This window comes from Hippocampus comes, unplaced genomic scaffold (genome assembly GCF_001891065.2).
Source record: "Hippocampus comes isolate QL1 unplaced genomic scaffold, H_comes_QL1_v1.1 scaffold487, whole genome shotgun sequence".
Lineage (NCBI taxonomy): Eukaryota > Metazoa > Chordata > Actinopteri > Syngnathiformes > Syngnathidae > Hippocampus > Hippocampus comes.
The window spans coordinates 381,291-390,182 of NW_017805352.1; the positions used below are offsets into that span (position 1 = coordinate 381,291).

At 41.4% G+C, this 8,892-nt stretch overlaps 1 protein-coding gene across 1 annotated transcript; it reads left to right on the forward strand.

Annotated features, from left to right (window-relative positions):
- The first annotated feature begins 658 nt into the window (after positions 1-658).
- LOC109517003 (ras-related protein Rab-18) lies at positions 659-7,755 on the forward strand. Its single transcript, XM_019871872.1, has 7 exons — positions 659-890; positions 2,696-2,751; positions 3,939-4,000; positions 4,227-4,299; positions 4,666-4,784; positions 5,347-5,413; positions 5,652-7,755. The coding sequence occupies exons 1-7, from the start codon at positions 823-825 to the stop codon at positions 5,819-5,821; spliced, it is 615 nt and encodes a 204-aa protein (XP_019727431.1). The 5' UTR covers positions 659-822; the 3' UTR covers positions 5,822-7,755.
- The last annotated feature ends 1,137 nt before the right edge of the window (positions 7,756-8,892 follow it).

Consider the following 8,892-nt stretch of genomic DNA (forward strand, 5'->3'; position numbering starts at 1 on the left):
TGTTGGTGTCTGTTTCCAAAAATAGGCAGAATATAATCCAGGCATCCCCTCGTAAACCATAAGTGACACTAAAAAGGTGTGATAGTGTCAGAGGGAGAGAGAGAGATTGCCTTTGTAATTAAAGGTTTTGATCTAAAAATATGTGGATAGATGCATTCCAAAAATAATAGAAACAAATTCATAAAAACAAAGTAGCCAGCAAAATTTTTTTAGAGCAATTTCGGATGTTGCATCCAAATATTTTATATTTAATATATTTTTTGTTTGTGTGTGTGTGTAATTTTTTTATTTTTTTTTGCAAGATTTTTTTTTGTTTCAGGAAAATCTGATTTTTGTACGGTTGAAAGGCATATTAACAGTGTAGGTGAAGAAAATGTGTATTTGAGGATAACTTTATTCCTCGATGAAAGGGTGTGCACTGACATTTACAGATTTTCAGTTTCTTCATGTACTTCATACGTGTATTTATAATATATACTGTAATCACAAAATATATATATATATATAAATAACATCTACGACTCCGGGAAAACTGGATCATGTGGGGCAAAACGCTGTCTTCAGTGTGAACGATCGGATCTTAAAAATGTCATTCTTGTTTATTTTTTGATGCAGGCCAGCGTAATAAACAAACTATGAAGTCACAAACCGGAAGCTCATCGACGTCTTACCGGAAACGGTTGGACTGCAGGCCACCAAAAGCAATGCTGTCAAACTCAGCCCACCCGAAGCAGTAAACAGGAATGCTAGCTGTTAGGAATCCTTGTTTAAACGGTCGTTGGAGTTGTTCTGTTTAGAGGGACAGTTTGCCTATCCGAGGCAATGGAAGACGACATTCTGACAACGTTGAAAATACTAATCATTGGAGAAAGTGGTGTCGGGAAGTCCAGGTAAGGCACCGGGGACGTTGCGCTAACGGCTAGCGCTGACGAGCAGACTCGTTGGTGAGTCGCGCATTGTTGGGGCAAAACATGCGCGTTCAAGTCGCTACACTGTTTGGCAGTCTTATTTGGATAAACAATGCGGCAGGAATATCTTTACTGTAGATTCTTGTAATGCATTATAATACGATTAGGCTGTTTTCACCACACTGGCTTACTTAGCTTGCCAGCCAGATAACATGGTGAGATCATCGCTGACAGATATTGCGTTGTCAATTTGAAATTCGTCAGAAATGATGACAGACATTGAAACCGTTGGTTGATTCGAAGCAATTCAGACGATAATCGACAGTGACGTTATTACATGTTGCTATCGTATCCAAACTGCCGCCTCGCAGCGTAATATACCACTGAGTGCACAACGCTGTTTATCTGGTGGATATAACAATAATCATATTAATCCGAGTTGCTTGTCACTAACTGCAAGTGAAGTGGGTCAGCCTGTCCAACTATAATGATTACTGGCATTTGGCTGGTTATTCTTTGGATCGAGTCAGTTAACAAAGAGCTTATTGAGACGTATTAGTATTTATGACTGTGTGCGTGATTAATAACAGCCACTCTGAGGCATCAACCGTCGCATTGCAGACTGTGGCTCACTCAGACTGTTAAAAGCCTTCACGAGTCATAGCAAGCGACAAGAATGATCAGGCATTGACAATCCACTTTGATCAGCGAGGGTGTCCGGTGTAGTTCAGATCGATAGCCTACAAATCGTCACTTGTGATCGGGTTGTAAAATAATTTGCTATGTGTAGATTTGTAAAAATGTACAATATTGCAGTTGGCCACAACTGCAGGGTGCAGGAAAATCTAGAAAACTCTTAACTATCCTTTGAAAAGGTTCATGAATCTGCATTCAGAGTCAGGAAGTTGTCAACCGAGCCCATCCCAACCCAGTCATTAGTTTTAAATGTTTGTTGTAATCTTTTTTCTTAATGTCAGCCAAAGTCAGCAGTAAATACTTCCAGAGCATTGGTCGAAGTCCCATTTCTTTTATTTTCATACCTTAATTCAATATATTGGCACAGTGTATGATTAAGGAAATTTACGAAAGAATGCCCTTTTTCCTGGCATTGCCACTATTTTTCTTGCTGTGATTGCTGGTATGGCTAAACAATCAGATGAAATGCCAACACCGTGCAAGTCCCATGTTTGTTTATATTTCCTGAAAATGGATGAGTTTGTGGCCAAATCTACCAATGTACCCTCCAATGCCTTTAAGTGCATCACTGAGGTCAAGGGCAGGATTTCCAGAGAGCAATTTTCTCTTATTATACAAAAAAGCTTTTGGATGGCTTAGCTTTGATTTTGTTTCACAGCCTTTAACTAATCCGGGACATTTCAACCCAGTTAAAACTTCCATTTATCACAAAAATTACTTGGGCACGGTGCACTTTTTTTTAGCTAGACCATCTTCATGAGTCGCTTGTTGGCTGTACACTCACTGTTTAGGCATTCAGGGTTGGAAAAAAAGTTGTTCTTAGGTCATTGTTTCACTGAATTTAGCCTTGCTGTGAGTAAGACTTTTACACTTAATCACATGTGGTGAAGAGTGAACTCTGTCCCACTGACCACAACCTGGGAATGATGTCATCTTGCAATTGGGCGAGTTAAGCACGGAGCAGTCAATCGAGCGAGCTGATTCTCTGGCATCACATGCTATGTCAGCATCAAATTATGTGTTAAAAAAAAGTCTACTGTGTTGTTTTGATGTTTCAACCATGCCTTCTGTTTTCTTATTCCTCTTCGCAGCCTCCTCCTACGATTCACAGATGACACATTTGACCCAGAGCAAACTGCCACAATAGGTGAGTAAGATGGGTGAGCTCATTTGATGACGATAAAACTGAAACAAGAGGAGGTGCAAGAACTCATTCAGATTATTTTAACACTAAAGGACAATCTGGCATTGAGTTCCTCACATGAAACATTTCCCCAAATAGAAGCGGAGACTACCAAGTGTTTGTTGGAAGTTGGCATTTATTGGAGAGGGAACCGGTGATTGAGATATTTCACATTTGCTTGTAGTTTCACTTGGTTTTCTGAGTGACTGGACTGGGTTTTGAATTACTCGGACATGATATGTCTGTTCAAACAACCACCCAAAACCTTTCAACGACAAAAAAAAAAAAAAAAAAAAAAAGAAAAAAATCAAATTATTTTCCAAGGTTTAACTTGGCCAGCTGGGATTCTTTGACAAACAAACGTCTACATTGAAGTCAAGCCTCCTTTGTTGACTTAAGATTTCAACAAAATCCATTGCCACTCATTTTCAGAAAAAAGTCAAAATACCAGCTGGAGCAATACGGCCGACTCATTACGCCGGTCGCTTTCTCAATCCTTTGTCACGTTAACTTGTTGATACTAATCTTGATTGTGGACGCTGCGGCACCCACCCTTCAAATGACGCTACAAATGAGTGATCACAGATTATTATAGCAGCTGCTCACCATTGTGTATGGAAAGAGAAGAGACAATAAATTGCCATGTGTTTGGTTTGTGTAACGTTTAGTGTTCGCGGATTAGCGTGATAGCTCAACGTCTGCTTCCTGGAAAAAATAACAGTCGCAATAAAAGGCCAATTAAAATGGAGAGACCTTTCCAAAGTCAAAAATGTGTCATGGATATGCTGGCCTTCGCGTGTCTCCGCAGTAAAGTTTGAGCAATCTTGATGGATTGCAGGTAAATGTACTGTAGTTGTTGTCATTTGTTCCTGTGTATCAAGTGCATGCGTTGAGTCTTGAATATCCCCACTTCATTTCTTCTCTTTCTCTTTTATTTGTTTCTACTTGTAATGCTCTACATGCAGCTATTTTTCCGAATGAAAAACACAATTTGGCGGCTAAATTTAAATCCACGATATTGACAGTTCGTGCATGGTATTTTTATTTAGTTATTTATTTGAAGAATGGTGCTTGTACTGCAGCGGGTTGAGTTTATCCTAACATATCAATACTTTGATTGATTATTGAGTGGTTGCTCTTTAATTGTGTAGGTGTTGACTTCAAAGTGAAGACCATCAGTGTAGATGGTAACAAGGCAAAGCTGGCAATATGGGTAAGTGTACCATAATTCTGTTATCAACCAGAATAGTCAGCTGTACAGTATTTCAGGACTGCAGCCTTACAATTCCATCTGGTGTCCAGAAGATGGCACTCATGTAACACTGAGTCCACCTTCGTTAAATCCTGGCGCTTCTCTTCTTTTTTTTTTCCTGCCCTGATCTTTGCTTTGTTAGAGCTTTTTTTTTTTCGGTTGAAGTTGAGATGGTTTTATGTTACAGGACACTGCTGGACAGGAGCGTTTCAGAACCCTGACACCTAGTTACTACCGCGGTGCGCAAGGAGTCATCCTAGGTAGGCCATCATCATGCTCATTGCACACATGGATCCTCTTTCCTTCATTGGTACATTACTATTAGCGCTGAAAGATTTGGGAAAAATCATGTCATTGCAATTTCTTTTCTTTTTTTTTCTCCCCAATCGAAATTGCAATTGCTATTTAGTATGGGAATATTTTTTTCGAGTCCTTTTCCTGTGTGTTTTGTAACAAACACTAGCATTTTTTTTCTACTTTTAACAATATCAAATGTATTATACCAAAATGTCTTAAAGGTTAGGCTTACACTCTTAATTAATATGTATTACTTCCGTGTGTGAAATGTGTCGATCTTGAATTGCCTTACATTGTCAGCATGCTTGTGTTTGTTTGATTCGGCCTAGTGTATGATGTCACGAGGCGAGAGACTTTTACCAAACTGGAAAACTGGCTCAATGAACTGGAGACATACTGTACAAGGAATGATCTTGTGAAAATGCTTGTTGGAAACAAAATAGATAAGGTGAGGATGTTTTTGCTCTTGGTCTTTTTTTTTATATCTCAGTTGTGGAACCGGTGGAATATATTTGATTTATGGCTGTGCACCCACTGTCGCCGCAGAGAGTTCAGTTTTTTTGAGATCATTTTCAAAAGTTTTGCTTTTGCGAGACTACTTGATATGAAAGAAATTGCCCAAAACATGCCTCTCTTTTGGTAAAATTAAGATATTTTCCCCAAATTCCCAATGGCAACCCTGCCCCTGCCCAGTAGTCACTGTGATCACACTTCAATATCTATTAAGCCATCATGTAACACAAAACCAGACTAGATGTCCAAAATCAGCCATTGGACAAATGACTGAACTAACTGAGTATGGCAGACCCACCCACATATTTTTGGCAGCTTGTGTTAAACCGGGATGCCAGTGGCAGTGGACCGCTAAATAGAGCATTATGAATTCATTGTGTTCTGTTAGTGCAAAAAAAAAAAAAAATCCCTATTCCTCTGTGCCCTCAGATGCTCACGGTAGTTGGCAGATCCACCCGTCAGACCGCAAATAAGTCATTACTACTTCTTTGTTTCAGGAAAACCACGAGCTAGACAGGGCCGAAGGACTGAAGTTTGCAAGAAAACATTCCATGCTTTTTATAGGTAAGCCAGGAGGATTCCCTCCTCTCTGAAGCGCCACTGGGCACGTTGCAGTGGACTATTACAAGAGGGGAAACTGCTTTTTGAAGTGTCTCTCTAATACTCCCAAGAGGAATTTTTCTACAGTCTATTTATAAATCAAAACTCAAAAAGTCAGCTGCGGCGCACTCGACTTTTCCCCTGTCCTTGAATGAGTTCACGCGTCTCGCATCGCTTCTAATTTTGAACTGTGTCCTCACAGAGGCGAGTGCAAAGACCCGGGATGGCGTTCAGTGTGCATTTGAGGAGCTGGTGGAGAAGATCATCCAGAGTCCGGGATTATGGCAGAGCGAGAGCCACGGCAGATCAGTGCAGCTCACCGACGAGGACGCGGGAGGTGGCAGCTGCGGTGGATACTGCTCGCTACTCTAGACAACGCCCGCATACACGCAAAGCAAGTTTCTGACATAGAGGTGGGAATACCCGACGCACTCCGACGCAAACCTCTGCTTCCGTCCCCTGCTTCTGTCCTCCTCCTCCTCCCATCACTTGTTGTGTAGTTGATAGCCGAGTACCCGGACGGTGGGCTGGATCGTCCACCCCGCCTGTGTTCACACAGGCGTTACTATTTGCACATGTTCTTTTATAAAGGTGCGCATGAAATGCAAAAGCCGCTCAGCCTTGATCTCATCGTAGGATGTGTCCTGTGTTCGGCTTGCCTCTTTTTGTGGAGTTGCAGGACTTTGTGATGAATCACCATTTGTCAGTTTACTCTCTGCAACTCTTTTTTTTTTTTTTTTCTTCACTCTCAAAAGGAGGCAAGTCTGCTCAATGAGACCAAAGTGTGTCATAACCTGGTGTTCCGAAATAGGATCACGGAATTATATGAACCAAGTGTATTTTTTTTGTTGTTGTTGAAGGAATATGTTGAGCTGGCTTATCTGAATCGGAGCAGGTACAGATGCTTTGTTGTAGAGACAAAAGGATTGGGACACCAGACTGTTACACTTGGACAAAGTGGGAATGGAAGAAAGTACACATCTTTCCTTACGAAAACAACTTTCAATCCTTTTAATGGGGTGCGGCCAGGTCTCTCAAGTGCTTCGACACCAAACCCATTCGGTCTCAAGGACCTTCCTTTGTGCACTGGACCTCCAGTCGTGCTGGAACACAAATGGCCCTCCTTCAAACACAAAGTTGGAAGTATATCATTGTTCAACTGAAAGTAAAGCAAGCTCGCTAGTCCCTGATTGAGATAAAAGGAGGTGTCCCAAGACTTTTGTCCAGAGTATATGATATAGTCTACACGACACTTTGCTTCTGCAAATGTTCTGTAATGCCAAACCATCTTAAAGTCCCTCGCAACTGCCTCATTTGCTCAGAATATAATCGACTTAGCAAGTGTTTTGGATGACATTTTACCACTTTTATTGACTTTGACTTATAAAGCTCTGGTTTAGTTTTTATTTTTTGGACATGAATGGATGAATCAAATGGATCGGCACCAGCAAAAAGCTTTCCACCCAACACCGAAGAGGGGAACGCCTCTCGTCCATGTGGCACTTGAATAGAGTGCGAGACTCTCTGGCGCTCCCTCATTCCGACAGATAATATCAGTGATATCACTAACTGCACTGTTTTGTGTCACGATGAAGGAAAAGTGTTCAATATGAAACAGTGCGGCAAGTGTTGCCGACATGTGGAGAGTCAAAGAAGGCTGTGCTCAGCGCTGCCACATTCTGCTAATGGTTTTAACAGTCGTGCTGGTGTTGAATCTGGGAAATGTACAGTAGCTCGCTCGGAGTGTCCGATCTTTTAATACAGGGATTGTGAAAGTGACATGAATAGCACACTACAATGTCTAATCACAAATGGGATTTTTCATTTTTTACCTGCATGCGGAACTGCCTTGCCTTTTTTTTTTTTTATGTGTAGCCCTGTCTTGTCAACTTAGATTTAGCTCATAATAAAACCGCAAATAGGTTTTAACAATGCAGTGTTGTTGAACACAAAATTCTATTGTTACATGAGTGCATACTATTATGTCTGCCATTGTTTTTCTGTTGAGATACATGAGTGCATACTATTATTACATGAGTGCATACTATTATGTCTGCCATTTTTTTTCTGTTGAGATATATGAAATATTCTTCTGTACATTTTGTGTAGTTTAGCAATTGATGGGATCATTCCTAAGTTGTAAAGCTGAATGTACTGCCTACATATTCACTACAGACTGCCCTATCTATTCAAATGTGTTTTTCTTTTATTTTTTTCTCTTTTTGAAGTAAAAGTGTCGCCGTGACTTAAACACACTTCAGATTATGTCGAGGCGCTTGTTAAATCAATAAACAACCTGGAACAGGTTGTGTCGTTATTTCTGTCTGCAGAGATGAACACTGCTGTCATGGTTGCCATGTTGGAAATGTCACTGTTAGGTGAGGGTTTTTTTTTCACTCGGCACCCTTCACATTCCGTTGCCTTCACAATAAAGACGTGTGTTTGAAGAGTGTCGGAGGAAGCCTCAGACCCCAGACGTGTGATAGAACTAAATCATCTTTTTTTGGCAGACTTCTCGGGGAACCAACCACCGCCATAACTCATCCTACCAACGCTTTAACTGGGATGTGCATAATTCCTGGGCGATTATGAAAGGCTTAGCGCTGGCAGTGTGAGCGAGGATGCTTGTAGCGTGTTCCTCATCTCCTGCCACAGTGCGGGCCGCCGTCTGGAAATATGTCTCAGTCAAACACTAACTGAGGCCTTCATGTGGTGGGACAGTGTGCTGAACTGTAAGCGCTGCCATGTCCTCGTGCCTACATCGGAAAAACGTCAGCTCGTGAGGAGGGTCTTGAGCTGACAGATGCTCTTTTTCAGAGAATTTTTTTTTTTTTAACATTTTTCGTAAGGGTGACAGTTACAAAATATGACCCATCTTTTCCAGTGTTTACATTTTGATTTCTTCACTTTGATGAGAGTCCTGGAAATTCACAATGTCTGATCACTTGTGCGCCCGCGATTGAAGGTTACCTGGTGCTTCTTCAAAACGTTTCAAATATAATGACCCAACAACTGCTGTATATGTCGGTGTTGAAAGTGTCTGAGCCTCAGTTCCTCTCTTGACCTGTCAAAGTATCCTTGAGCAGTATATCAACCCAGCAGTTGTGGATTTCATATATGTGCACAAGCACACTCGGCTCCAAGTAGGCACTATGCCAGTGACGCCTATGCACCATTCACATGGGGCTATTGATGTGAACGATAGACTAAACACAGTTTGGAACTTTTTAGAACAAAAAGTCAAGAGTGACTCCGCGGGGACCACTTGACGGAATACTTTCTGTCCTTCTGTCAGTCTCTGTACACGGATCCAACCACGAATTGTCAAGAACAAATCCTCAGTTAATAAAGACTTGTCCCTCTTGCTCCTCTTCTCTGCCAGCATCTCTGGCATGTATGGACAAAACTCGGACGAGCTTCTCAAGGGAGCAGTCTGAGCTGCC

Coding starts and splice junctions, on each gene's coding strand:
- LOC109517003 (XM_019871872.1), top strand. CDS start 823: ATGGAAGACGACATTCTGACAACGTTGAAAATACTAATCATTGGAGAA. Junction 891..2,695: donor AGTGGTGTCGGGAAGTCCAG/GTAAGGCACCGG, acceptor TCCTCTTCGCAG/CCTCCTCCTACGATTCACAG. Junction 4,785..5,346: donor TTGGAAACAAAATAGATAAG/GTGAGGATGTTT, acceptor TCTTTGTTTCAG/GAAAACCACGAGCTAGACAG.